The 27926-nt window shown below is 39.4% G+C and overlaps 1 protein-coding gene across 3 annotated transcripts in view; it reads left to right on the top strand.

Moving 5' to 3' along the window:
- ASXL1 (ASXL transcriptional regulator 1) overlaps nt 1-27926 on the top strand; it is a 77447-nt gene that overhangs the window by 7176 nt on the left and 42345 nt on the right. For all 3 annotated transcript variants that reach the window (XM_059133569.1, XM_059133567.1, XM_059133568.1), the window contains exon 3: nt 1669-1777. In XM_059133569.1, the coding sequence (XP_058989552.1) occupies nt 1669-1777 (109 nt within the window). The remainder of the gene's footprint in view (nt 1-1668; nt 1778-27926) is intronic.

Genomic DNA, 27926 nt, shown 5'->3' with positions numbered 1-27926 from the left:
CGTCCCAGCTTCCCTCTTCTTTAATGTAAATGAAAGAGGAGAGCACAACGCGTTCTCCTTCTTGGGACTTAGAACAAATTGCACATGCTTTTGCTGGTTAAGCTTTAGCTGCTTGAAATTGACCTTTTAGGGTCAAAAGATCCTCACTTTCCAGTTATCAGTTCAAACAGTCTTAAGCTGACGGTTCGTGGGGAGGGAAGATCAGGATTGTGTAGATCACATTCATTTAAATAGTACCTATGCACTGTGTAGTGTTATAATTGTGCTTTATTTTTGTTTTTATGGGCTATTTCCCATCATGCTGCTGTCTGCACTGCTGTTGGACCACTATACCTATAGAAGGTAAATTAGTCCCTTTGGGACAGATAAAATTGAGAACTTCAACTTGTTTCTGATTCTTGCTCTTACAGGAATTAATGAAGCAGTCGTGATGGCTCATGATGAGTGAGCGAGCTGTTCTGTAATTTGTAGACAGAGGTATAGTGTGTAGGAGTCACACTGTTCTGCTGAAGGACTCTGCCAGCATGCTGTCCCCCCTTGTAGCAGAGATGTTAGCACACCCACTTGATACTCCAGATACTGCACAAAGATTCTTGTAGAGATTGGTTCTTGGTGAAAATTTTTTTTAGCATCAGTGTGTTCCAAAGCAGAATAAGTAATAGGGTTTTTTTTTTTAATGGCTTTTTTAGACTCAGAATTTATTTTTAACACTGCATAAATTAAGGCTTCTGGTTCTGAAAGATTTTAAGGGGCTTTACTTAAGATATTTATGTATTTTTAACATACTTGGGAGAGGGACGAGAAGGTGCACAGGTGAATCTTAGTACTAACATACTAGTGCCAAACTCAGTTAATATTAATAATGGACATTTGTCTGTGTTTTTGACAGCTGTTCTATTTTAAGTTTCAGTAGATGGCCTTTGATTCACTGAGTTACTGTTTTGCAACCAACTGCTGCAGCAGGGAGTGTGAACTATCTTAATGAGCCATCTTTTTTTCATTATTGGGTACCAGATCCATTTGGCTGAATTTTTTTTTTTTTTAAGTTGAAATTTAAGTGATTGCTCCTGACTAGATATAGAATAAACCCATTCTCTTCCTTTCCCAACAGAGAAAAAGCAAATGAAATATTCTTTTTGTGTGCTTATTAGCAAATATTTAACTGGGGATGAAAAGGTGTGCTTGTTTTCTTGGGACAGTACCATTGGTTCTGTGGTCTTTGTGTTCATAATGTTTTGTGGCAGTTTCTGAGCATTATATATATAAGTCAAAATACAGAGGCTAGGAAACAGTTTTGTTTTTAATTAATATTAAAATTTAATAAAAATATTGTGTAATATGTATTTTTAAAACTCCCTGAATTTGAATATTGTGTACTTTTTCTAAATCTCTTTAAGAACTTGGTTGATATTGTCACAAGGCACTAAGGAAGTGTCGGGTGTGGAACAGGGGAATCACATACCATGTCCTACCTGGGTGTGATTGATGGGGATTTCATTTGTTGCCCTGTATTACTTTCAGAGTGGACTTGTCATCATGGGCTCTTTTCTGCTGTATTTCTTGCTCTTCTGCTTCTTGATTTAAGAATGAGTTGGAGGGTATTGGATCTTTGAGTAAGCAGGCATATAGATTTCTGTAACACTCATCTATCCTTGTATGTTTTTACAGCGGGACATCCCCTCTTGCGTGTCTCAATGCCATGCTACATTCCAATTCAAGAGGAGGAGAGGGGCTGTTTTATAAACTGCCTGGCCGAATCAGCCTGTTCACACTCAAGGTAAGTAATATCAACTCTGTTCTTAAACTTTTAGTATGAGAGTTACCTGGTATAGGTCTGGGATGAGACCCCTGAATTTGCATTTCTAATAAGCAGGCCGGTGATGATGATGGTGTTGGTCCTAAACAGTACTTTGAGATATTCTAGGGTGAACAGGGTATTAGGAGTTCTTTAGTCATATCAGCTATTTTGTGTTTTCAGAAAGTCATATCAGCTATTCATCTTTTCTTTGTTTATATCTTTGCAGATGGTAGGCAGTAGTGGGATAAGGATGTGTGTGGGTAACTGCAAATGTATTGTAATTAGGATTTTGTTTGTAATAGTACCATGAAAGATAAATTACTGGGCAGCTAAAATAAGACCTACTCTGTGGAATATAACTGATATGTGAACATCCTTGTGGAAAGTCAAAAACTCTTTAGCTTTTTCTAAGTGGCACTAATTACAAAGGAAGAGAACTTAAATCAGAGGTCACAGTAAAGCTTAAAAAGAGCTGAAATGAATAGACTAATTATTTTTTTATTATTTGATATAAATGGTTATCATTTAAACCAGGGGTTGGCAAACTTTCTGTAAAGGGCCAGTAATAAATATTTTAGGTTTTGTGGACCCTTCTGTCTCTATTATAATTATTTATCTCTGCCACTGTAGCAGGAAGGCAGGCATAGACAAATCATAAATAAGTGGGCAAGGTTGTGTTCCAATAAAACTTTATATCCAAAGACGGTGAGAGGGCCAGATTTGGTTTGGGACTGTGGTTTGCTGACCTGATTTAGACAGGATGATGATGAGGAAGCAGAATTTGATGCTGACTCTTCTACTCATCCATAATGGGTTTATAAATTTTAGTAGTACACAACTTTTCCCTTTTATTTTCTTGATAGACTTACTTTCTTTAATTCACAATTAAGCACTTGAGCAAATACCACAGTGTCCATAACCTGTAGTCATAAAACTTGATGTTATGTATACTTCAAATGTATCTTATATTCAGATGTCTTTGCTGTTTTCTATATTGTATCTATTTCTAGTATTTTGGACTTCTTTTGTTAAGAGGCTGCATAATGTAATGTCAGGAACCAAACCTTGGGGAGAAATAGAGCCCTGAGTTCCAAACCTACCTTTATAACGTGGGACAGGTTTAAGCTTTCTTTGGGGTGGTATATACATTTCTAACACAGAGTCAGTCCTTAATAAATGGTAGCCTTTTTGGTATTCCTTTAGGTTCTTTATTGTCAATTGCTTGCTAATGACATTTTCCCATTGCATTTACACATTGTTGTATATAACATAGTGGTACATAGTTACATATGATTATAATTGTATTATGTATATTACAAATATGCATATTGACGACCTATTTCTATTTTAAGGGGGAGGAGAAATACGTTTTTCTGTGAACATATTGAGAGTAGGAATTGAGTTTCATTTGTCTTTATGACTTTGCCGCAGTTTGCTTTATACCTCTCTTCCATACTTTAGAATGAATGTTTTAAGAACAAGTACATTATTCTGCATAACCATAATCTTATTTTCATATTCAAGAAAATTAACATTGATACAGTAGTATATAATATAGTCCACAGTCAAATTGTCTCTGGTTCCACAAATATTCTTTATAGCTTATTTTATCAGTCCAGCATCCAATCAAGAATCATGTATTTCAAAAATAAGATAAAAACAGAGAAGGGGGCAAACCCTAAGAAAGTCTTAACTCTAGGAAACAAACGGAGGGTTCCTGGAGGGGAGGTAAGTTGGGGAATGGGGTAACTGGGTGATGGACAATAAGGAGGGCGCTTGATGTAATGAGCACTGGGTGTTCTATGCAACTGATGAATCACTAAACTCTACCTCTGAAACTAATACGCTATATGTTAATTAATTGAATTTAAATAAAAAAAATAAGAAGAATGCTGCATTTCATTTGGTTGTCATGTCTCTTTAATCTTTGTTAATGTACAATAGTTCCCATGCCTTGTTTTGTCTTTTATGGCATTGATATTTTTGAATAGTTCAGGGCAGTTGTTTTGTGGGATTAAATACATTTTTAAAGGACTAATAAAAGTGTAGAAATCTTAGTTATCTCCAGGCTTCTTTCTATTTGCACTGCTAGATCATGTCCACTCCCCAGGCTGTAGCACAGAGCCACTCAGCAGTGAAGGATGGAACTGATGCGATGTATGGTATTAGTGGTAGTTTGGTCTGGGTCTTGCCTGTAATAAGGGCCAGGAAGGCACAAGTCATTTAATTTAATTAATCTGGAAAATGCACCTCTGAAATCCTGTGGCATTTTCTTTGCCTACCTTATCTCTCATGTGTTAAGAAAAAGCATGTGCAGAATGCCTTGTAGTTTTTCTGCCCCCTGTTTGGAAATCTCTTCTAGTGGACAATCAAGGTCAGAATTCTGTTTATTCATGTGATTTTGCTACTTAGTTGACAACAGGATTTTTTTTCAGTTCTGGATACATTTATGTGGCTTTATCTATGATTACTAAAGGTTTACAGATAAGCTGGCGTCTTTTGGGGCATGCCACAGGGTTCCTTCTCTGATAAAAAGTTGTTTTGGGGAATGCGACGGTACATTTGACATTTTATATATAGATGCTTGCATCAGTCCCCAGAGCTAGTTCTCAAGGATGGACGGGATAGATGAAATCTAACCATGCTTTGAATTCTTGATTTGAATTGCTTTCCTTAGGCCTTTCTTGAAGTCATCTGTCAGTGTCCATCATTGTCTGGTTAGAGGTAGGATTCATATCGTTTTTTACACTTGGGATTTCCCATTCTTACAAAACCACTCTGAGTTTCTTTGTAGTGTTCTACATTTTTAGGACTTTGATGCTGAACTACTATGCTTTTTCGACTTAGTGGTTGTGTCACTGGTGAGTTTAGCCTGTATTGGTCTTTGCAGTGCTCACTGTCAGGCATAACTGCAGTCATGTGAATGTCGTGCATTATTATTGTGGAATGATTCTCACATGGGTATGTCACTTACATGACTTCTGGCTCTTTCCACTTTATTGCATCTCATCTATGATACAGGGCTCAGCCTTCAACGTCTTTTAGCTCAATTTAACTAGCCACATTGGATTTTTTAAAATATATAGAATATTTTTATAAAAGTGTGAAAAACCTCTTTTTGGTAAAAGAAATAGATGACTGTACTTGAAGTATCCGTACATTAAAATCCAGTCGGCAGATAAAAGAAAGGAAAAAGCAAATGGAGGAAGAGAGGGAGGTAATTATTGCAGTCCCACAATGTTATTTTTATAACTATAATTAAAATATTCACGTACAACTCCACACTTACAGCAATTTCAAAGCTATTTATGTTACTGTTAAATACTGAGAGGAACAAAGGAAATAAGCCTAGACTTAGAGACAATAAAATCATGGAGTCTATCATTTGAAAGGCAGTATCAGAGAAGATTCTGATTTTTTTTTTTTTAAGACTTCATTTATTTATTTGAGAGAGAGCACACAGGGAGAGGGGGAAGCCAACTCCCCCCAGAGCAGGAAGCCTGATGTGGGGCTGGATCCCAGGACCCCAGGATCACGACCTGAGCTGAAGGCAGATGCTTAACTGACTGAGCCACCTTGGTGCCCCAACATTTTGACTTTTGGTATGTGCACAGCAAGTAGGGTGGTCTTCCCCACCACCCATGATTTTATTTATTTTTAAAAATTTTATTTATTTATTTGACAGAGAGAGATCACAAGTAGGCAGAGGCAGGCAGAGAGAGAGAGTGGGAAGCAGGCTCTGCTGAGCAAAGAGCCAGATGCGGGGCTTGATCCCAGGACCCTGAGATCATGACCTGAGCCGAAGGCAGAGGCTTAACGACTGAGCCACCCAGGCGCCCCATGATTTTATTTATTTGTCAGAGCGAGTGCACACAGGCGTGGGGAGCAGCAGGTGGGGGAAAAGCAAGCTCCCTGGTGAGCAAGGAGCCCAACATGGTACTCGATCCCAGGGCCCTGGCATCATGACCTGAGCTGAAGGCAGATGCTCAACTGACTGAGCTACCCAGGTGTCCCAGGGTAGTCTTTTATTTATCTATTTTTTAAAAAAGATTTATTTATTTATTTGACAGAGAGAGAGAGAGATAACAGGTAGGCAGAGGCAGGCAGAGAGAGCAGGGGAAGCGGGCTCCCTCCTGAGCAGAAAGCCAGATGCGGGGCTCGATCCCAGGACCCTGAGATCATGACCTGAGCCGAAGGCAGAGGCTTTAACCCACTGAGCCACCCAGGCTCCCCCTAGAGTGGTCTTTTAAAAATGTAAATCACATCATGTCACTATCCTGTGTAGCCCTTGCCTACTTCTGTAATCTGTTCTAGCACTTTCCCCTTGGTCATTCTACTAAAGCCACTCTGGTCTTCACTTTGTTTTTCAGACACCTCCACTTTGTGTCCACTTGCTAGTCCCTCTGCCTAGAAAGCTCTGTGGTCACTTCTTGTCGTTTGGTTCTTAATCCAAAAGTATCTTTTCAGTGAACATTATTTCTACCCATCTAATTCTACAACATTAGGAGGGTTTTTGTTTGTTTCATAACCCTACCTGTATCAGAAACTACTTCGTAGTTAGCCTCTTTGCACTAGTGTAGGAGTGCAGGGACTTTGTTTTAACTGTATCCCCTGTGGCACACAGTAGGTACTTGGGTGTTGGCTGGATGAGAAGTAGTTGATTAGGTTTCATCAAAATCTTAGCTAGTCGATTCTCCTTGTAATTCGCGTTTCTTCTATATCAGTTTTATTATGGAATATGCATATTTTGATTTTTCCTTTTTTTTTTTCCTGCTCAGCAAGTTGACTTCTAAGAATCCTTTTTTTTCCCTTGCCCTCTTTAGAGCAGTTCTACATAAATCTGTGCAAGAATCTGCTGACACTAGAAGTAAATCTGTCTGTGACTGTGGCCATAATCTGGTTCCTCTTAATTGCTACAGGCAGAAACTGAGCCATTAGATACAGTTTAAACATTTTAGGTATGTTTCAGATAAAATGTTATTATTCCTTCTAGAGTTTTGAACTTTGATCATCTTGTTAGAAAATAGAATCTCTAAACGGTAGTGACATTTTAAGACAATGTCTTTGATAGTCTGTTAGCCTTAACAAATATATGATCTTTTAAAATGCTTAGAATCTTAAAATTTTAGTGTGGGAGGGGCTCTCAAATCATCCAGTTCATTTTCCTTTTGCAGTTAGATAACTGAGCTTCTAACAGGTTAAATGATGTATCTGTGATTATACATCTGTGAGACAGATGCATATAGCCAAGTTGGGACTAGAATCCAGGGCCCCCACCTTTGGATTTAATTTCTTTTCATTATGCTAATTTAGAATAAAGAGTTTTCCTGTAGGTTTTATGACCTTTGGTCATTTCATCTTTTTGAAGCATCTTGTGAGTTTTTTGATAATGTCTTGAAATGTCAGTTTTACTCTCTTTAGTGAAAAAATCCGAAATGTCAGTTTTACTCTCTTTAGTGAAAAAATCCTTATGATTGTTAAGCCAAGTAGGTTTTCATGTCCTTAGATATGACTCTTTAGTTATGACTGGTTGAATTTCTGCACTCTGCATTAATTATGTTGGCATTTTGGGTCGTAGGTGTTCTTTTCTGTATTAGAATAAGAGGTATGTTGTGGACTAGGTAGGAGTCAAGGTCTGGGTTCCAGTATAGGATCTCATGTCTTACTGATTATCTCCATTTATACTTCATTGTCCCTAACTCTCAGAAGTTGAAATAGATTGGTCATTTAAATACTTGAGGTGTAAAATCCTTTTATGTCATGAAATGGAGCTCCAAAATACGAATAGAGGCTGTGAAACTGCTCTGGTTGAAGCAAGTTGTGAGGGACCACCTGCTCCATCTTTTGTGAAATTTTGCTGTCCCCACCCCTGCCTCAAGCAGTGGAGGATCTTTCCTATACCCTGGAACTCTGTTGAAAACCTTCTAGGTAAAAATGCAGTAAAAATCCTTCCCATGCTCCTATTCTAGCATCTAGACTATGTTGTATGAAGAGTCAGCACGGGATATTTTTCTTTTTTGTTCTTTTGTGATGCATTTGGTATTTCCTGGAAGCAGACAGTTTTATTGTGAGCCCTGTTCCACTCTGAACTGTAGGAGGTCTGCACAGAAGGCCCAGTTAGTAGAGCAGTACCATTTGCTCTGGTTAATAGTAGCAGCAGTTTGGTTTTGATGGAGGCTTTTGACCTCTCTGTTGGTAAAAGCTTCCTTATTTGTTTGAATAATTCTTAAGGGATGTCTGGATCCGCCTGTGGAAAAAGGGGGGTATTCTGTTGTTTGACAGGATTTCCAGCCAGCTCAGGGAGAAGAGAGAACTTGATTGTTCTTAGAGCCCTAGTCAGACTCTGGTTTCATGACTAAGAGATGAGCTGCCTTTTGTCCTCTTCTACTTCCTGAAGTTCAAAGCCCTGTAATAATGAAGTATGGTAAAGGTCAGGTACCAGAGGTTTTGAAAGCACTGCCACTGGAATGATTTTTGTGGTTGTTCAGGGGGGTGGGCAGGATGATAATTTCAGGAGTGCTAAAGTGATGTGTATTTTTAAAACAAAAAGGTTATACTTTTAAAGTGTGATTTTTAAGGCACCAGGGTTCTAGGAAAATGAAATTGTTCCAGGCTTCCTTGGGATTGTGTTTGAAAAAACACTTTTCTTTGGATCACCCAGTCTGAAAACAGTATGATCTCTTCTCAGTCCTTCAGATCAGACTTTTTGGGAGAGTTATTTGAGGAGCTTGTTTAGTCTAAGAAAGTTTACTTCTTCTAGCTTAGCTAAATCTGGAAGGAAAGCTGGAAACTGATGTTTGAGTGCTAACTGTATCCAAGACAGTCATCATACTTGTCACATTGGTCTGAAACATAAATATGTCTCCTGCTCCTGTAATAATGGGGAAGCAACCCAAGAGAGTTTAAGTAAAAGGGACCAAGTCATATTTTTTTGATTGTTCGAGAGATTTGTATTCAACACATGGAAGATAGGTTTAGGAGATTTGAAGTTTTGACTATATGAGTTGGTTCTCAAATGTTTGGGAGCAATTTTTAAATTCTGTGTGTATCACAAGGTAGGAAAGGGATAAGGGATGGGGAGCAAAAAAGATGTCTGTCTTCTGTTCCGGGAAATGTTTTTGATTTACATGTACTAGATGGGCTTTTATATGTGTGCCTTTATGTGTCAGCTAATCCTTTCTGTTTTAGTCTCTTTGACTCTGCGTGCCAGTTTTTCTTGGGTCAGTTAACTCTGGACAATACTCCTTTGACTTCTGACTTCTTGTACTTTTTTTGGTCTCCATTCCCATTGCAACCACCTTACTCTTAAGTTACGCTCATAGGCTGGATACCAAAACAACTCTTGCCTGGGCCCCTTGCTTTCACGTTTGCCCCCTCAGCATCATGTTTGCCCACTTTGCTCCTTGGTAATTTACACAGTAGCCACTGGGATTTTTTTTTTTTTTTTTTAAAACATGATTTGACCATGACACATTTCTGTTTAGTGTCTCTTAATGGCTTCCTATGGCATTTACCAAAAAAATTCAAACCTTGCCCAGCCACACTGCGCATCTTTCTGTTCTTTGAATTTCTTAAGCTCTTTCAAGTTTTAGTGTCTCCCATTTGGAACTGTCTTCTCCTTTTTGCTGGTTACAGGTCTCAAGTTAAATGTCAGTACCTCGGAAACTTTATCTCTAAATTGGATTTTCGTGTTGTGCTCCAAACTTTACTTCTGGTCACTTCCGAGTTAATGATTACTTAATTATTTAGGTAATTGTTTGATAGATCTCTTCTGACTAGACCTTGGGGTAGAGAATAAGTATTATTTTGTCTTTGGCTGTGTCCTCAGCGTCTGTCGTAAGAGGTGCGCAATAACTGTTGGACAAATGCAGTGGAGGGGCACCTGGGTGGCTCAGTGGGTTAAAGCCTCTGCCTTTGGTTCGGATCATGATCCCAGGGTCCTGGGATCAAGCCCCGAATCAGACATCATCAGGCTCTCTGCTCAGTGGGGAGCCTGCTTCCTCGAACTCTCATTCTCTGCCTGCCTCTCTGCCTACTTGTGATCTCTGTCTGTCAAATAAATAAAATCTTCAAAAAAAAAAATGCGGTGGAAAAACTCGTAGGAGAACGTTACTCCTTGACTGGTAGCAGTTCTCTTTGACAAACAGTTGAATTGGTTTAGGACAGTAATTTTTAGTATCAAAGTTGAAATATATAGTAGTATGGAATGTTCATCAGCATCTCTTTTCTGTAAAATGAAATATTTGAAAATCTCCAAAATATAAGCTTTATTTTCTCAAAAAAAAAAAAAAAATTAAGGTCCAGTGTTGTTTTTGAAATTCATTGCCAATTTGATTAGTGCTCTCCCTGCCCTTGCCCCTCGCCCTATTTTCTACCTCCTGTCTCTCAGAGTTTTCAGAATCTTTTCCTGAGTATATCCACTATATTAGTGTAGGTCATTTTTCACCCTATGGGCCTTACCCAAATGTCTGATGATCTTGGTTGAGGGACTGTTCTTTACTTAAGAGTCAGGCTCTTAAACACTAGTGGGAAATTCCGCACATCGTGGTCTTTGTGGCTTCACTTGTCTCCTGCAGCAGTGAGAGTGGCTGTTGCTTAAATGCGTGGTGCTGGAGTAAGTATGGATGTCTCCTCCTGATGTACACTTCTAATAATCCCCATATTCTCAATCCCCTACCTCATCTTTGCCGTGTTTAAATTCTGAGCCTTTCTGGAATTTAGGGGATAAATCCACTTGGTTCTTTTCAGTACCTCTCTCTCTGTAATTCTTAGATTTCATCTTCCTTTGTTTTGGTAACTTGTTTCCTTTGCCTGTTTCTTTGTGACTGACAACTTCCAAAGTATATCTCCACCCTGAATATTTTTCCCTGGACATTAAACTTGTATCTCTCCAGGTGTCTGTTCAGTATTTCTGTTGGGATACTGATGGCATCTTAGAACTAACATACACAAAACCGATTTTGATTTTCCCACCCCAAACCTTTCACCCTTGTCTTGCCTATATCACCTAGGGGGAATTCCATGTTCTAAGTTGCTTAGTTAGAAATCTTTGAGTTGTCTTTGACTCCTTTCTTTTGTTCTCATGGCACATGTAATCATCAGTAAACCCTGTTTGCTTAACTTTCAGAATGTGTCCATTTTATCCGCTACCCCGGGCCACTTTCCTGGTTTAAACCACCAATCATCTTTCTCCTTTCTCCTAGATTTTTATAGTAACTTCTTCTTTTTTTTTTTTTTTTTTAAAGATTTCATTTATTTGTCAGAGAGAGAGAGGGAGAGAGCCAGCACAGGCAGACGGAATGGCAGCAGAGGCAGAGGGAGAAGCAGGCTCCCTGCCGAGCAAGGAGCCCGATGTGGGACTCGATCCCAGGACTGGGATCATGACCTGAGCCGAAGGCAGCGGCTTAACCAACTGAGCCACCCAGGCGTCCCTTTATAGTAACTTCTGAACTGGTCTCCTTGCTTTCCACTCCTGTCACTCTCCTCAGCCCTGGAGCCAGGAAGATCCCCCCCCCCCCCCCCACTAGGAGTAGAGCCCATTATGGGCTTGAACTCACAGCCTTAAGATCAAGATCTGGGCCAAGATCAGGATTTGGATGCTTAACCAACCAAGCCACTCAAGTTCCCCAGGAAGATTTTTTTTTTTAATGTCTGGTCATGTCATTCCTCTGCTCAAAACCATCTAGTGTTTACCCCTCACCCCCTTCGGTAGGCTGAAAACCTTAGAGTTGCTTGCAGGACTCTGATGAGATTTGCCTCCACCCTCTCTCCTCCTCCTATCTTCCCAGGTTCACTCTGCTGGATAAACACAGTGGCCTCCTTGGTGGTCCTTGAACAACACACTGCCACTGTACTCTCTCAGGGCTTATGTCCTTGCTATTTCAGCTGTCTGCCATGCTTTCTCCCCACAACATGCCTTGCTCTCCCACCACCTTCAGGTCTTGCTCAGATCGCACCCTAACCCCTCTGTACCCCTCAGCATTCCCCTCTTCCCTGCCCTATCTTTTTCTTCTTGGTATTTATAACTGTCTGATAATCTGTGTATCATTTGCTATATACTTATTGCTATTGTCTGTCTGTCTCCTTTGACTAGGACATAGACTCTCTTGGGGGGGGTTAATTTTAGTTACTGTTGTCTCTCAGTAAATAATTTGTGTGAACAAAGGTATCATTTGATTTGGTAAAACAGTGTATTATATTAATAGATTTTTTTTCCCAGTGCTCAAATATCCTTGTATTCCTAGGATAAATGTCACTTCGACATGGGTTTCTTTTTGAACATGCATTGGATTTAGTATGAATCATTATTTAGAATTTTTATATCTGTATTCGTAAGTGATCTGTGATACTTGGATTTCAAACCTTACTCTGTTTTGGTATCAAAACAAGCTGTGCTGGTTTCCTGCTCTTAATATGCTGTATTAGTTTAAGACAGAGATTTGTTCTGTTAGAACACACATACAGGACCTACTGGGCATGTTGAGAATATATTGCTTTTACTTTTTTTTTTTTTTTTTATCGTGAAGTATATAATTTACCCAAAAGAAAGTATGTAGTTTGTGGTAAAGAATAGCTGAAAAATAAACCGCATACTCCTATACTTACCAGCCAGCTCAGGAACAGAATACCTTTTACATTCTCTGAAGCCTCTGAGCATATCCTTTTCTGTCTCTGCTGAAGATAACCAATATTCTGATTTCATTGGTAATCATTTCCTTGCATTTGTTTCTGGGTTTGGCCATAGATCTGTATTGCTGTACTTGCCTTTTATTTTATTTTTTAAGATTTTTAAAAAGATTTTATTTATTTATTTGACAGAGATCACTAGTAGGCAGAGAGGTGGTGGTGGTGGTGGTGGTGGTGGTGGTGGTGGTGTGTGGGGGGGGGGGGCGGGGGCGGGGCAGAAGCAAGCTCCCTGCTGAGCAGGGAACCCGATGCAGGGCTCCATCCCAGGACCCTGGGATCATGACCCGAGCTGAAAGCAGAGGCTTTAACCCACTGAGCCACCCAGGCGCCCCTCATTTGATTTTTTTAGTTCATATTTGTTTTGAGATTTTATTGGGTTATTTAAAGGTATGCTGTAGTGGTTGAATGCAGTTGCTCCAGGAAATGTTGGGTATTAACATGCTTCTTTCTCCCGTAAAAATTCATCTTCACATTCACATACAGAAAAATTCACCCTTTTTAGGTTATAGTCCTTTGAGTTTTGACAAAATTGTATCATAATTGGCATTTAGAACAGTACCCCCCCCCCCCCCCCCCCCCGGAAACTGCCCCCCTGCCTCGTCCTTTTGTAGTCAGTTCCTCTCCACCCCAGCTCTTGGCAGCCATTGATTGGTTTTCTATCCTTGCAGTTTTGCCTTTTCCAGAATGTCATATAAATGGAAGCATACATTATGTAGCCTTTTGAGTCTGGCTTCCTTTGCTTTGTATGAGGTATTTGAGATTTAACCATCTTGTAAGATATATCAACAGGTGGTTCCTTTTTTATTGCTGCATGAAGTCCCACTGTGTGGACCTACCACATTTTGCTTAGCCATTTCTCAGTTGATGGACATTTGGATTGTTTCCTCCTTGTGGTTATTAAGAATAATGCTGGGGCACCTGGGTGCCTCAGTTGGTTAGGCGACTGCCTTTGGCTTGGGTCAAGATCCTGGAGTCCCCAGATTGAGTCCCACATAGGGCTCCCTGCTTGGCCAGGGGTCTGCTTCTCCCTCTGACCTCTCCCCTCTCATTCTTACTCTCTCTCAAATAAATAAAATCTTTGAGAAGAAGAAGAAAAAAAGAGTAATGCTATGAACATTTGTGTACAAGTCTTTCTGTGGACATTTTCATTTTTCTTCGGTAGATACCTTGGAGTAGAATTGCTGGGTTGTGTTGTATTATTATTATTATTTTTTAAAGATTTTATTTATTCATTTGACAGAGCTGACACAAGCAGAGGGGGAGCGGGAGAGGGAGAAGCAGGCTCCCTACTGAGCAGGGAACACAATGTGAGGACTCAATCCCAGGGCTCTATGATCATGACCTGAGCTGAAGGCAGATGTTAACTGACTGAGCCACCCAGGTGCTCTAATTTCTGCTCATTTAAGGTTTTTTTTTTTTTTTTTTTTAATTCTTTAGTAAAGTTTCTTCTTTTTTCCTTTAGCAGTTCTTTTTTCTTTCTTTCTGAAATTGATTTTGCTATTGACAAAGGTGATCCAGCTATTTCAAAATCAGTTTCTGCATGTTACATTTTTCCCCATCCTTTTGCTGTTAACTTGTGTCTTTGTGTTTAAGGTTTCTTTATATTTCTAGTTGGGTCGTGGTTATTTTTTTTTCCAGAATAATAATTTCTGCCATTTATTTATCAATCAATCAATCAGTTAGTCATTTGACAGACATAGTGAAGGAGGGAACACAAGCCAAGGGGAATGGGAGAGGGAGAGGGAGAAGCAGGCTCCCTGCTAAGCAGGGAGCCTGATTTGGGGCTCGATCCCAGGACCCTGGGATCATGACCTGAGCCAAAGGCAGATGCTTAACAAGTCTCCTAGGTGCCCCAATTTCTGCCTTCTAATTGGGATGTTTGGACTATGTATGTTTAATGTAATGACTGATATGGTTAGATTAAGTCTCCTGTCTAGCTAGCTGTTTGTTTCCTTTTTGTCCTGTGTGTTCTTTTCTTTTTCCTTCTTTTCCTATCTTCTTTTGGTTTATTTTTTAATATTCCCTTTTATTACCACTGTTCGCTTATTAGATATATTTCTTTGTTTTCAGAGTTTGCTTTATCTTTTACATAATGCATCTTTAGCTTAAATAGGATTAAATAGAATTACAGCCCCTGAAACAAATAATATGTTATATGTTAATAAAAAAAATAGGATTACAGCATTTCACATGGGATACAAGATTCTTAGGTTGCTGTTCTTCTGCTTGCCCCCTTCTTGCCTTTGTGCTATGCTTTTCATACATTTTACTTTCTATATTTTGAAAAAGATTATTAATACCTTTATTTTAAGCTGTTCTCTTAAATTTTTAAATGAGAGGAAAACCTTATTTTTACCCATGTTTACCATTTCTGGAGTTCTTTATTCTCTTCGTCTTCCAGGTTTCCATATGTTACTACTTTCCTTTCTTTGGAAGAACCTTCTTTAACACTTGAACGCTTGTGCAGATCTGCTGTGACGAGTTCTCTTAGTTTTGCTTCATTTGACAGAGTCTTTATATTTGCCTTGAAGGCTATTTTAGCTAAACACCGATTTCTAGGTATAAAAAGCAACCCCCTATAGATAGATATCTATTCTTTGTCTTCTGGTTTGCATAGTCCTGACAAGTTTGTGGCAATTTTTACGTTTTTTTCCTGTCGTTTCTGTTGAAGTCTTTAAGATTCTTCTCTGTATCCTAGGTTTTGACAATTTGATGGTTGTCATGTACCATGGTGAACTCAGATTTGAGTCGAATCTGAAAATTTGAAAAATTTTTAAAGATTTTATTTATTCATTTGAGAGAGAGAGAGAGAGAGAGAGAGAGAGCTCAAGTAGGGAGAGAGGCAGTAAGAGAGGTAAAAGCAGACTCCCCGCCAAGTTGGGAGCCTGACATGGGGCTTGATCTCAGGACCTGGAGATCATAACCTGAGCCAAAGGCAGAGGCTTAACCATCTGAGCCATGCAGGTGCCTCAAGTCTGAAAAAATTTTAACCATTATTTCTTCATTTTTTTTCCTGTTGTCCTGTTTCTTCTGGGATACATGTATGTTTGACCGTTTTTTATTGTCCCATAGATCTCTGAGGGTCTTTTAATTTTTTCCAGCCTTATTTTTCTCTGAGCTTCATTTTGGATACTTTCTGTTGCTACTGGCCTTTTCTTCTGCAGTATCTAAATTGCTGTTCATCTCAGCCAGTGAAATTTTCATTAGATACGGTATTTTTTATCTTTAGAAATTCCATTTGTTTCTTTTTCTGTATCTTTCATTCTCTCATGTTGTCTCCTTTAGTCCTAGATCATACTGCATGCGTTGTAGTAGCTGTTTTAAGTCTTTGTCTTTTAATTCCATTTCCTCTGTTATTTCTCAGTCTGTTGGTGTTGACTGACTGTTCTCCTCCTTATTAGTCACGTTTTCCTGCCTGTTTCCTGGCATATCTAAGTAGTTTTGTTTGGGTGTGAACAATGTGAAATTTACATTTGGGGGGCTATACTGTATCTTCCTTTTAAGAGTGTTGTGTTTTATTTTGGGGGGTGGTTAGGTTACAGTCTTGGAAGCTTGCTTTTAAGCTTTGTGCAGGTTTAACCTTTAAGGATAGTTTAACTCTACTACTAAGGGATTTCCCTTCTGGGGTCTATCCTATAAATGCCTCAGATGTTTAACAATGGCCCTCCCCTCTGGCTGGTTTTAACTTTGTCCCTGGGCTTTCTGCTCTTGGAATTATTCATTGGCCTCCCTGTTTCAACGTATACATATGCAGATTTATGGAGGTCTTTTCCTGCTTCTCTTCCTGCCGCCTGTAATTCTGCTGTGCAGCTTTCAGCCATCTCAGCCTTACCGAACTCTGGTCCCTGTCAGCTCTGGAAAACTGTTCTGCTTTGCATGGAATCCGCATTCTCTCTGTTGTCTGCATTGTACCTGCAGGCAGAAAGTCAGAGCAATGGTAGGACTCAGTTTGTTTTTCTTAAAAATCCGTCTTCAGTGCCTGTTTTCTAATGTTGAAAACGGTTATTTGATGTGCTCTGTCCACTTTTTTAGTTGTTTATGGTTAGCGTGTAAGTTTGGCAACTCTTAGTCTAGTGTGGCCCAGAGCAAACATTTGCTTCCTTACTTAAACATGTATAAATGTCTGTATGTGTGTGTATATGTATATATATATATATATTTTTTTTAAATGCAAAATATTTAATGAATTCTTACTGATAATCCCGATTGAAATTCAAGACTGTAGGTTTTTGCTTGAACTTTTTCAGTCTCACATACGTACCTCCTTTATCTCATGTGGAAGTTCTGGTTGGTGGTGAAACCACATACTCCCTCATTTGCTTCTTCCAGCAGTTTCAGAACAACAATACCAGCAGCACCGACATCAGCAATATGATTCTCTAAAGTGGTTTTGTTGTTGTTATTGGCCTTAGGGTATATATCTCATGAGACTACAGTTTAAAATCGAAATAATTCATTTGTGGTTATGCCATCAACTTGATACTCAGTTTGCTATATATATATATATATTTTAAAGATACTTATTTATTGGGACGCCTGGGTGGCTCAGTTGGTTAAGCAGCTGCCTTCGGCTCGGGTCATGATCCCAGCGTCCTGGGATCGAGTCCCACATCGGGCTCCTTGCTCGGCAGGGAGCCTGCTTCTCCCTCTGCCTCTGCCTGCCTCTTTGTCTGCCTGTGCTCGCTCTCTCTCCCTCTGTCTCTGGCAAATAAATAAATAAAATCTTAAAAAAAAAAAAAGATATTTATTTATTTGAGAGAGTGAGAGAGAGAGCATGAGAGGGGAGCCTGTTAGAAGGAGAAGCAGACTCCTCGCCGAGCAGGGAGCCTGATGCGGAACTCCGTCCTGGGACTCCAGGATCATGACCTGAGTGGAAGGCAGTTGCTTAACCAACTGAGCCACCAGGCGCCCTGGTATATTATTTCTATCTACTTTTTGTTTGTTTTTATAAATTTTATAAATTGCTTTTATAAATTTTAATTTTGGGGCATCTGTGTGGCTCTGTTGGTTAAGCACCTGAGTCTTGATTTTGGCTCAGATCATGATCTCAGGGCCGTGGCATAGAGCCCAGCATCATCAGGCTCTGCACTCAGCAAGGGGTCTTCTTGAGAGCCTCTCTGTCTACCCCACCCCCTTTTGTGTGTGTGCACTTTATTCCTCTAAAATAAATAAATCTTTAAAAAAATTTTAATTTTGCTTTATTATGATGTAAAATGTTTATGTGTGGTTAGATACATTCCACATTCCACAGTCTTTATCCAGTGAAGTCTAGCTCCTATCCTATCCCTTGCACATGTTCCTTCTTCTATGATTAAGCATTTTATTATTTTATTGTTTTTTATTTCTTTCCTTTTTAGAAATCTAAACAACACATTGTATTTGTATCTTTTTCTTTTCTTGGAATGGTACTGTGGGAGAAAAAATAAATTTCCCTCTCTCCTTCTACATTCTTAGCTGAGACACTCTGTAATAAAGGAGAGATTAATAGGAGGAAAGCTAATTTAATTTAGCTTTTGGTCAAAAGTGACCAAAGGATGGCAGCTTTTGATACTTTTAAGACAAAGAAGCAATGTATTTGTGAAGAATTGACAACACAAAGAAATTTGGACCTAGGGTAGCAAATTTATGAAGAAGTAACACAGTTTGTTTATATAGCCTCTGGGCCCTGAATTTCCTATCTCTGGTGATAAGGATGCCTCTGCCCTCCAGATGCCAGAAGGTTAACCTTCACTTGGGGAATTTATTTCCTGCTTTCAGGGGTACAGAGGTGAATGGTGGATTAGTGTGTCCTTTTTGCACCTTTGTCAAGTAACTTTAGTCAGAGTGGTCCACATGCCAGGCACATCCTGGTCACCTGCCCGTTGGCAACAACACATTTTTCCCCATTTTACTTTTTTCACTTAGTGGTATGTCCAGATTACCACTGGCGGTATAGAGTCTTCATTCCTCGGTGTAATGGTATTGTACTATATTTTGTGGGTTTACCATTGTCAGTGCTAATCAAAGTGTGATCCATAGACCAGTGTCCGTTTGTAAACTTTCATTCCTGTCTGTGTTAAGTACAGAAATTGGGAGTATTTAGAAACTTCTATTACAGTTTGGCATTGCTACAACATATGAGCATGATTAGTGGACTTAACTCTCCTCTAGAACAGGGTGTAGATCAGCTTGGGGAATTTTCAAGCTTGCACAGTGAGTCACGTGTACTGGTCAAGTGCCAGTACGACCACATGCTGATCTTTGATGGGTCGGGAGAAACCCCAGACTGATGATTTAACCCAGAGAGACTGAGGAGGAGTATATTTACTCTGTATACCCTGTTGGTGGACATGTCCCACCAGTTTTGACATGTATGCTTTTATATTTTTCCAGTTCTAAGTATTTTGGGATTTCTATTATGAAATCTCATTTAATTCCTGAATTGAAGTTTGTTTGTTTGCTTGTTTAAATTTTTATAGGTATATTGTGTCACTCTCCCATTTTACCCATTTTATGAAATCATTGTCAAAGAAATGATATGTGTGTGTGTGTGTGTGTGTGTGTGTGTGTTGGATTCTGTTGAAACGTCTTTTCTGGCTTAATACATGGTTGGGTTTTGGGGCACCTGGGTGGCTCAGTGGGTCTGCCTTCAGCTCAGGTCATGATCTCAGTCAGGATCCTGGAATGGAGCCCTTCATCTGGGCTCTCTGCTCAGCAGGGAGCCTGCTTATCCCCCTTCCCCTGCCTGCCTCTGCCTACTTGTGATCTCTGTCAAATAAATAAATAAAATCTCAAAAAAAAAATTATATATATATATATGGTTGGGTTTTTAAGTGTTTAAGATAAGCTTTAATGGTATTTGTAGTTTGCACTTCTTCATCACAGTATTTTATATATGTATTATCAGTCAGTTTTTAAGTTTTTAGATTTCTGTCTTTAATTTTTAATCTGCTTTATGTATCAGTTTGAGAGATCGCCCCCTTTAATTATGGATTTGCTAATTTCTCCTTGAGATCAGATAGTTCTTCCTTTATATATTTTGAGACCATGTGATTTGTTTTGGTTATGTATTATGGTATAGTAAACCGCACCAAAGCTCAGTGTCTTAGGACAATAACCATTTTGATCATGTCTCATGAGTCTGTGGATTTACTGGTCTCAGTAGAGTGGTTCTTTGGCTCTATGTGATGTCAGGCTGGTGTTACAGACATGTGGGACTTGTATTAGGCTGAAATGTCCAAAACAGCTATCATGTTTGGCAGCTTGGCAGTGTTTGATGGGAGACCGGGCTTAGCTTGGATGGCTAAACTTTCTTTCCATGTGGGTTAGGGCTTTTCCCTCTTCCCCAGTCCTTTCTATGCTGTTTCCCCAGCTGGGGTAGCCAGCTTTTTTCCATGGTAGCTCAGGGCTCTCAAAAGTACAAAAGTAGGAGTTGCTAGGCATTTGTAAGACTCGGGCCAGAACTGGCATAGGGCCACTTCCACTACCACATTCTGTTGTGCAAAGCATATCAAGGGATCAGGCTCAGATTCAATAGGAGGGGACTGTCCAAGGACAGAAATACCAGGTGACTTCATTCATTGGGGCCATTTTTGGAGACTAGCTACCAGAGTGTGCGTCCCGATGATTATCACACTTTTGGATTGCTTTGTGTGTTGCTAAAAAATTCACCTCTTTATCCACAATAATTTTTTTTTAAGATTTTATTTATTTATTTGACAGATCACAAGTAGGCAGAGAGACAGGCAGAGAGAGAGGAAGCAGGCTCCCCACTGAGCAGAGGGCCCGATACGGGGCTTCATCCCAGGACCCTGAGACCATGTATGACCTGAGCCAAAGGCAGAGGCTTAACCCACTGAGCCCCCCAGGTGCCCCCACAATAATGTTTTTTGCTTTAAATTCTTTTGTCTTTTGAATGGAATATGTTTGCCATATCCTCTTCTTTTACTTTGGACTTTTTTGTTACTGTTTTGCTGTCCTTTTTAAAAAAAAATTTACTGGGAGAGTGAGTGAGAACATGAGAGGGGAGGGGAGGAGGGAGAAGCAGACTCCCTACTGAGCAGGGCCCAATGTGGGGCTCAATTCCAGGACCCTGGCATCATGACCTCAGCCGAAGGTAGATGCTTAACCGACTGAGCCACTCAGATGCCCCTTCTGTTCCTTTTAAAAAGCTTATAGCTGAGGGGTGCCTGGGTGGCCTAGGGGTTAAGTGTCTGACTCTTGCTTTCTGTTCAGGTTGTGAGATCGAGCCCCCACATTGGGTTCTGTGCTGAGCGTGGTATCTGCTTAAGACTTTTTTTTTCTCTCCATCTGTGCCCCCCCTCCCCGGGATGTGTGCATGCATGCCCTCTCTTTCTCAAATCCTTAAAAAACTTACTGCGGAATTAAAATATTTAGTTTGGAATTTATGTATTTTAGTAAGTGAATTATTGTGAATGCTGTTATATTTTTATTTTCTGTCTTCTTTTAAAAGCTACTTAACGGTGCTCTTACATTGTTGCTCTTTCTTACTTAAAAAAAAGTTATTGTTGGGGTGCCTGGGTGGCTCAGTAGCTGAAGCATCTGCCTTTGTCTCAGGTCATGGTCCCAGGCTTCCTGCTCAGCGGGGAGTCTGCTTCTCCCTCTATCTCTTCCCCCAGCTTATGCTCATTGGGTCTTTTTCCCTCAAATAAACAAAATCTTTTTGAAAAAGTCATTTCTCTTTTATACATAACACAATATAAACAATTTTAACCGTTTTTTGGGTGGGGGTTACTTTTTTTTTTTTTTTTTAAATAAGTGTACTCTCTGGGAGTCTGGCTGGCTCATTTGGAAGAGCATGTGACTTGATTTCACAGTCATGGGTTCAAGCCCCACATTGAGTGTAAGAGATTATTTAAATAAATAAAAACTTATAAGGTATTTTTTTTAAGATTTTGTTTATTTATTTGAGAGAGAGCAAGTGAGCATGAGTGGGATGATGAGCAGAGGGAGAGGGCATGGGAGAGAATCTCAAGCAGACTCCACACTGAGCTTGATAATGGAGCTGGATCCAACCCTGAGATCATGACCTGAGCCGAAACCAAGAGTTGGTTGCTTAACTGACTGAGCCACCCAGACACCCCGATAAGTGTAGTCTTAATCTCCTTTAAATATTTCACCAGTCCTCCGACCCACCTCTCTTCTGGTAACCATCAGTTAGTTCTCTATAGTTAAGAATCTTTCTTTTGGTTTGTCTCTTTTTTTTTTCCCTTTGTTTTGTGCCTCAGATTCCACATATGAGTAAAATCATATGATATTTGTCTTTCTCTGACTCTTTTCACTTAGCAGTATACTCTTTAGTTCTCTTCATGTTGTAGCAAATGGCACGATTTCATTCTTTTTTATGGCTGAGTAATATTTCTGTGTGTGTGTGTGGGGGGGGCTCCATTCATAAATCAGACATTTGGGCTGCCTCCATAATTTGGCTAATACAAATAATGCTGCAGTGAACATAGCTGTGCATATATCCTTTCAAATTAGTGTTTTTGTATTCTTTGGATAAATAGAAGTGTGAGTGTAATTTTTTGAGGAACCTCCATACTGTTTTCCGGTGTGGTTGTACCAGTTTACATTCCCACCAACAGTGCGTGAGGGTTCCTTTTTCTCCACATCCTTGCCAACATAAGTTTCTTGGTGATTTTAATTTTAGCCAATCTCACAGGTGTGGGGTGATAATCTCATTGTGGTTTTGATTTGCATTTCCCTGATGAGTGAATTGAGCATCATTTAATGTCTCTATTGGCCATCTGCATGTTATCTCTGGAGAAATGTCCTTATCTTATGACCATTTTAATCGGATTATTTGGGTTTTGGTGTTGACGTCTATAAATTCTTTATATATTTTGAAATACTCATTCTTTATCATATATGTCATTTGCAGGTATCTTGTCCCATTCAGTAGCTTGTCCTTTAGTTTTGTTGATCGTTTCCTGTGCTGTGCAGAAGCATTTTATCTTGATGTAGTTCTAGTCGTTTTTTATTTTGTTTCTTATGCCTCAGGAGACATATCTAGAGAAGTGTTGGTACAGCTGATGTTAGAGAAATTACTGCCTCTGCTCTTTCTAGGATTTTTATGGTTTCAGGCTTCACATTTTTGTCCTTAATCCATTTAGAGTTTGTTTTTGTATGGTGTAAGAAAGTGGTCTAGTTTCATTCTTTTGCATGTAGCTGTCCAGTTTTCCCACCACCATTTCCCCCTTGTGTATTCTTGCCTCCTTTGTCAAAGATAAATGGACTATATGGTTGTGGGTCTATTTCTGGGCTTTTCTGTTCTATTCCATTGATCTGTGTGTCTGTTTTTGTGCCAGTACCATACTGTTTTGATTATTGCAGCTTTGTAGCATAACTTGAAGTCTGGAAATGTGATACCTCCAGCTTTGTTTTTTTTTCTTTTTCTAGATTGCTTTGGCTCTTCGGGGTCCTTGGTGGTTGCACAAAAATTTTAGGATTGTTTATCCTAGTTCTATGAAAAATGCTCTTGGTATTTTGCTAGGGATTACATTAAATCTGTAGATTGCTTTGGGTAGTAAGACCATTTTGACAATATTTGTTTTTCCAATCATGAGTATGGGTTATTTTTCCCTTTTTCTTTTCTTTTTTTTCCTTTTTTTAAAGTAGGTTCCATGCCCAGGTTGGAGCCCAGTGCAGGGATTGAATTCACGACTGTGAGATTGAGACCTGACCTGAGATCAAGAGTTGGTCACTTAACCAGCTGAGCCACCCAGGCACCCCTGTTATATCTTTCTTATTGTGTTGGGTCGAGTTTCTTTCCTCATTGTTTTATAGTTTTCAAAATGCAGGTCTTCACCCCCTTGGTTAAGTTTATTCCTAAATATCCTGTTTCTTTTCTTAATTTCTCTTTCTCCTGCTTAGTATATAGAAATGAAACAGATTTCCGTACATTGATTTTGTATCTTGCGACCTTACTGAATTCATTTATCAGTTCTAACAGTTTTTTGGTAGAATCTTTAGGGCTTTTTAAAAATTAATCTTCTAGAATATTTTTTGAGTTTATTTTTTTAGTAATCTCTACACCCAGTGTGGGGCTCAAACTTGCAACCCTGAGGATCAAATTGAGTGCTTCTCTGACTGAGCCAGCCAGGCTCTGCTAGGGCTTTCTGTATGTAGTGTCATGTCATCTGCAAATAGTGTAAGTTCGTTTTCCTCCTTACCAGCTTGGATCCTTTCATTCCTCCTCTTTGTCTGATTGCTGTGGCCAGGACTTCCAGTATCATGTTGAATACAAGTGATAAGAATAGATATCCCTGCCTTGTTCTTGACTTTAGGGGGGAAACCTCAGTTTTTTGTTTTTTGTTTTTTTAAACCATTGAGTATGGTGTTAGCTGTGGCTTTTCACATATGGTCTTTATTATGATGAGGATTGTTCCTCCTAAACCTGCTTTGTTATGTTTTTTTTTTAGATTCTATTTATTTATTTATTTGACAGGTAGAGATCACAAGAAAGCAGAGAGGCAGGCAGAGAGAGAGAGAGAGGGAAGCAGGCTCCCCACTGAGCAGAGAGCCCGATGTGGGGCTCGATCCCAGGACCCTGAGATCATGACCCGAGCTGAAGGCAGCAGCTTAACCCACTGAGCCACCCAGGCGCCCCGCTTTGTTATGGGTTTTAATCATGAATGGATGTTATACTTTGTTGAATGCTTTTACTGCATTTATTGAAATGGTTGTATGGTTTTTCTCCTTTCTCTTATTGATATGATATGCCATATTGACTGTTTGGTGAATATTGAACCACGCTTGCATCTCGGGAATAAATCCCACTTGATTGAAGTGAATGGTTTTTCTAATGGGTAGATTCAGTTCACTGATATTTTGTTGAGGATTTTTGTATCTATGTTCATTGGAGATAATGGGCTGGAGTTCTCTTTTCTTTGTAGTATTTTTAACTTGTTTTTGTATCAGGGTCCATTCTAACCATTTTTAAGTATTCATTTTTGTGGCATCAGTAAGTACACTCACATTGATGTGCCACAATCACCACCATCTATCTCCCGAACTGTTCCCAACTGAAACTCTACCCATTAAACACTAACTCCTCATTCCCTCCTCCCCCAAGTCCCAGGCAACCACCATTTTATTTTGTGTTCACAAATTTGGCCTCTCTAGTACTTCGTGGAAGTGGAATCGTACAGTATTTATTCTTTGTGACAGGCTTATTTCACTACCGTAATGCCATTAAGGTTCATCCATGTTGTAGCATGGAATCATTTTATAAATTTCCCTTTCTTAATAAAGACTCTGATGGCTTGGAAGTTATTTATTGTATTTCTGTCACACTGGTTACCTTTACATTTTTCAGTTGAATAATTACAATCTAAGCTGAATGTCTGTCTCTCCTCATGAACAATAGGTGCATTTTTAAAGTGTTTTAATTCTGAATATTTCACATCTTCCATACTCTTCTCTAGTTTTGAAGTTCTGCCTTTTAAATCTGTAAAAGTTGGGCATTAATAAAAGTGTTTAGAAGTTAATATTTATGATGATAGCCCGATGCGGGGCTCAATCCCAGGACCCTGGGATCATGACCTGAGCCAAAGGCAGAGGCTTTAACCCCCCAAGCCACCCAGGCGCCCCTGAGATCTAGCCCTGCATCAGGCTCTTGGCTCAGCAGGGAGCCTGCTTCCCTTCCTCTCTCTCTCTGCAGGTCTCTCTGTCTACTTGTGATCTCTCTCAAATAAATAAATAAAATCTTTAAAAATATAAATATATATATATATTTATGTTGATAAATTTCTTGGTTTACCATTCTTGCATCCCACTCCTTCATTCTGTTTTCTTTTGTACTGATACATATCATTTATCAAAATCTTTCTGTATGGATCTGTAAGTTATAAATTACTTCTGTATGTATATCTTCAGGCCTCTGTGTTACCCTTCCTCTTAAGTGGCATTTTAGCTTTGTAATGATGTGTAGTTGACTGTTCTTTTCCCTCCTAGGAAGAGGTTGCTCCCTTGTTTTCTGGCAACTGTTGTTCCATTTGACAAGTCTGAGGTCTAATTATTCGTACTTGGTAATGATTCTTTTTCTTTTCAGTTGCTCTTACTATTTTTTTGTATGTCTCTATTCTGCAGTTTTACTCTGGCAGTTTGAAGACTAATGTCTTTAATTTTGGTTAATATATCTTTTTTTTTTTTTCTAAGATTTTTTCTTTATTTATCTGACAGAGATCACAAGTAGGCAGGCAGAGAGAGAGGAGGAAGCAGGCTCCCTGCAGCGCAGAGAGCCCGATGTGGGGCTCAATCCCAGGACCCTGGGATCATGACCTGAGCCGAAGGCAGAGGCTTAACCCACTGAGCCACCCAGGTGCCCCTAATATGTCTTTTTAAAATTATTTTATTATTATTATTATTTTTTTTAAATTTTGAGTGGGGAGGGAGGGGCAGAGAGAGAATCTTAAGCTGGGTCCATGCTCGGTACAGAGCCTAACATGGGGCTCAGTCTCACAACCCTGAGATCATGACCTGAACCAAAATCGGGAGTCAGGTACTTAACTGCCTGAGCCACTCAAGCGGCCTCTGCCAATATGTCTTTGAATGTTACTTTTCCTGCTTCCTCTTCTGATACTAGTATTTCACCGTGTTAAAAGCTTCTCCTGGTGTGTTCCATACTTCTCTTTCATATTTTCTAGCTGTTTATTTTTTTGTGCTAAATTCTGTGAGATTATTTCAGAACAAGAATACAGTTTACTAATAATCTAGCTTTTACTAAATGCTCTGCTTTTTAAAAAATTTTTTAAAAAATATTTTATTTATTTGAGGCAGAGTGAGTAAGAGAGCAAGCCTGCGTACACATATGTGAGTGGGGTCGGGGGAGAGGGAGAAACAGACTCCCCGCTGAGCATGGAGCCTGTGACTTGGGACTCCACCTCAGGACTGAGGGACCTGAGCCAAAGACAGACACTTAACCGACTGAGCCACCCAGGCACCCCAATGTTCTGTTCTTTAATCACATAATTTTAATTCTAGATTTTCTACTTGATTGTTTTTAAAATTTGTCTATTCTTTTCTCTTTCTCTCTCTCTTCTTGCCTTTTCTTGTGCTGTGGGCTTTTTTTTTTTTAAGTTTTATTTCATTTTACTATTTATTATATATTATTTGTATCTTTTATTTATTTTACTTAAGTAAACTCTATTCCCTATGTGGGGGCTTGAACCCACAACCCTGAGATCAAGAGTTGCAGACTGAGCCAGCCTGTCTTGTGTTGCCTTTTTTTTTTTCTTCCAAGTTTTTATTTAAATTCACGTAAACATATAGTGTAGTATTGGTTTCAGGAGTAGAATTTACTGATTCATCACTTATATGTTAACATCCACTACTCATCACAGGTGCCTTCCTTAATGCCCATCACCCAGTTAGCCCATCCATCAACCCTCAGTTTGTTCTTCATAGTAAGAGTCTCTTATGGTTTGCGTCCCTGTTTTTATCTTGTTCTATTTTTCCTTTTCTTCCCCTGTGTTCATCTGGTTAGCTTCTTAAATTTCACATTTATATAAAATCATATGGTTTTTGCTTTTCTCTGCTTTATTTGGCTTAGCATGATACATTCTAATTCCATCCATGTTGTTGCAAATGGCATGATTTCATTGTTTTTGTTGGCTGAGTAATATTCCATTGTGTGTGTCACATCTTCATCCTTTCTTCAGTTGATGAACATTTTGGCTTTTCATAATATGGCTGTTGTTGATTGTGCTCCTGGAAACATTGGGGTGCATGGGCCCCTTTGAATCTGTGTTTTTTATCCTTTAGATAAATGCCTAGTCGTGCAATTGCTAGGTTGTAGGGTAGTTCTGTTTTTAACTGTTTGAGGAACTTCCGTAATGTTTTCCAGAGCAACTGTACCAGTTTGTATTCCCGCCAATAGTAGAAGAGTGTTCTCCTTTCTCAGCATCCTCGCCAACATCTGTAGTTTCCCAAGTTAATTTTAGCTATTCTGGCAAGTGTGAGGTGGTGTCTCATTGTGGTTTTGATTTTTATTTCCCTGATGATGAGTGATGTTGAGTATCTCTTCATGTGTCTGTTGGCCATTTGTATGTATTCTTTGGAGAAAAGTCTGTTCGTGTGTTCTGCCCATTTTTAAACTGGTTTATGTTTTGGGTCTTGAGTTTGTTAAGTTTTTTTTTAAGATTTTGGATATTAGCCCTTTATCCTGTATGTCATTTTCGGATGTCTTCTCCCATTCCACAGGTTGCCTTTTAGTTTTGTTGATTGTTTCCTTTGCTGTGCAGAAGCTCCTTTTTTTTTTTTTTTTTTTTAAAGATTTATTTCTTTTAGAGAGAGAGAACATGGGAGGGAGGGGCAGAGGGAGAGAGGGAGAGCAGATTCCACACGGAGTGTGGAGCCTGATGTGGGGCTTGATACCACAACCCCCAGGATCAGGACCTGAGCTGAAACCAAGAGTTGGACGCTCAACCGGCTGTGCCACTCT

Source organism: Mustela lutreola, chromosome 9, assembly GCF_030435805.1.
Source record: "Mustela lutreola isolate mMusLut2 chromosome 9, mMusLut2.pri, whole genome shotgun sequence".
In the NCBI taxonomy this organism is placed as follows: domain Eukaryota; kingdom Metazoa; phylum Chordata; class Mammalia; order Carnivora; family Mustelidae; genus Mustela; species Mustela lutreola.
Note: the sequence above shows the minus strand (reverse complement) of the source record. Positions and strands in the feature narration are given on the sequence as shown.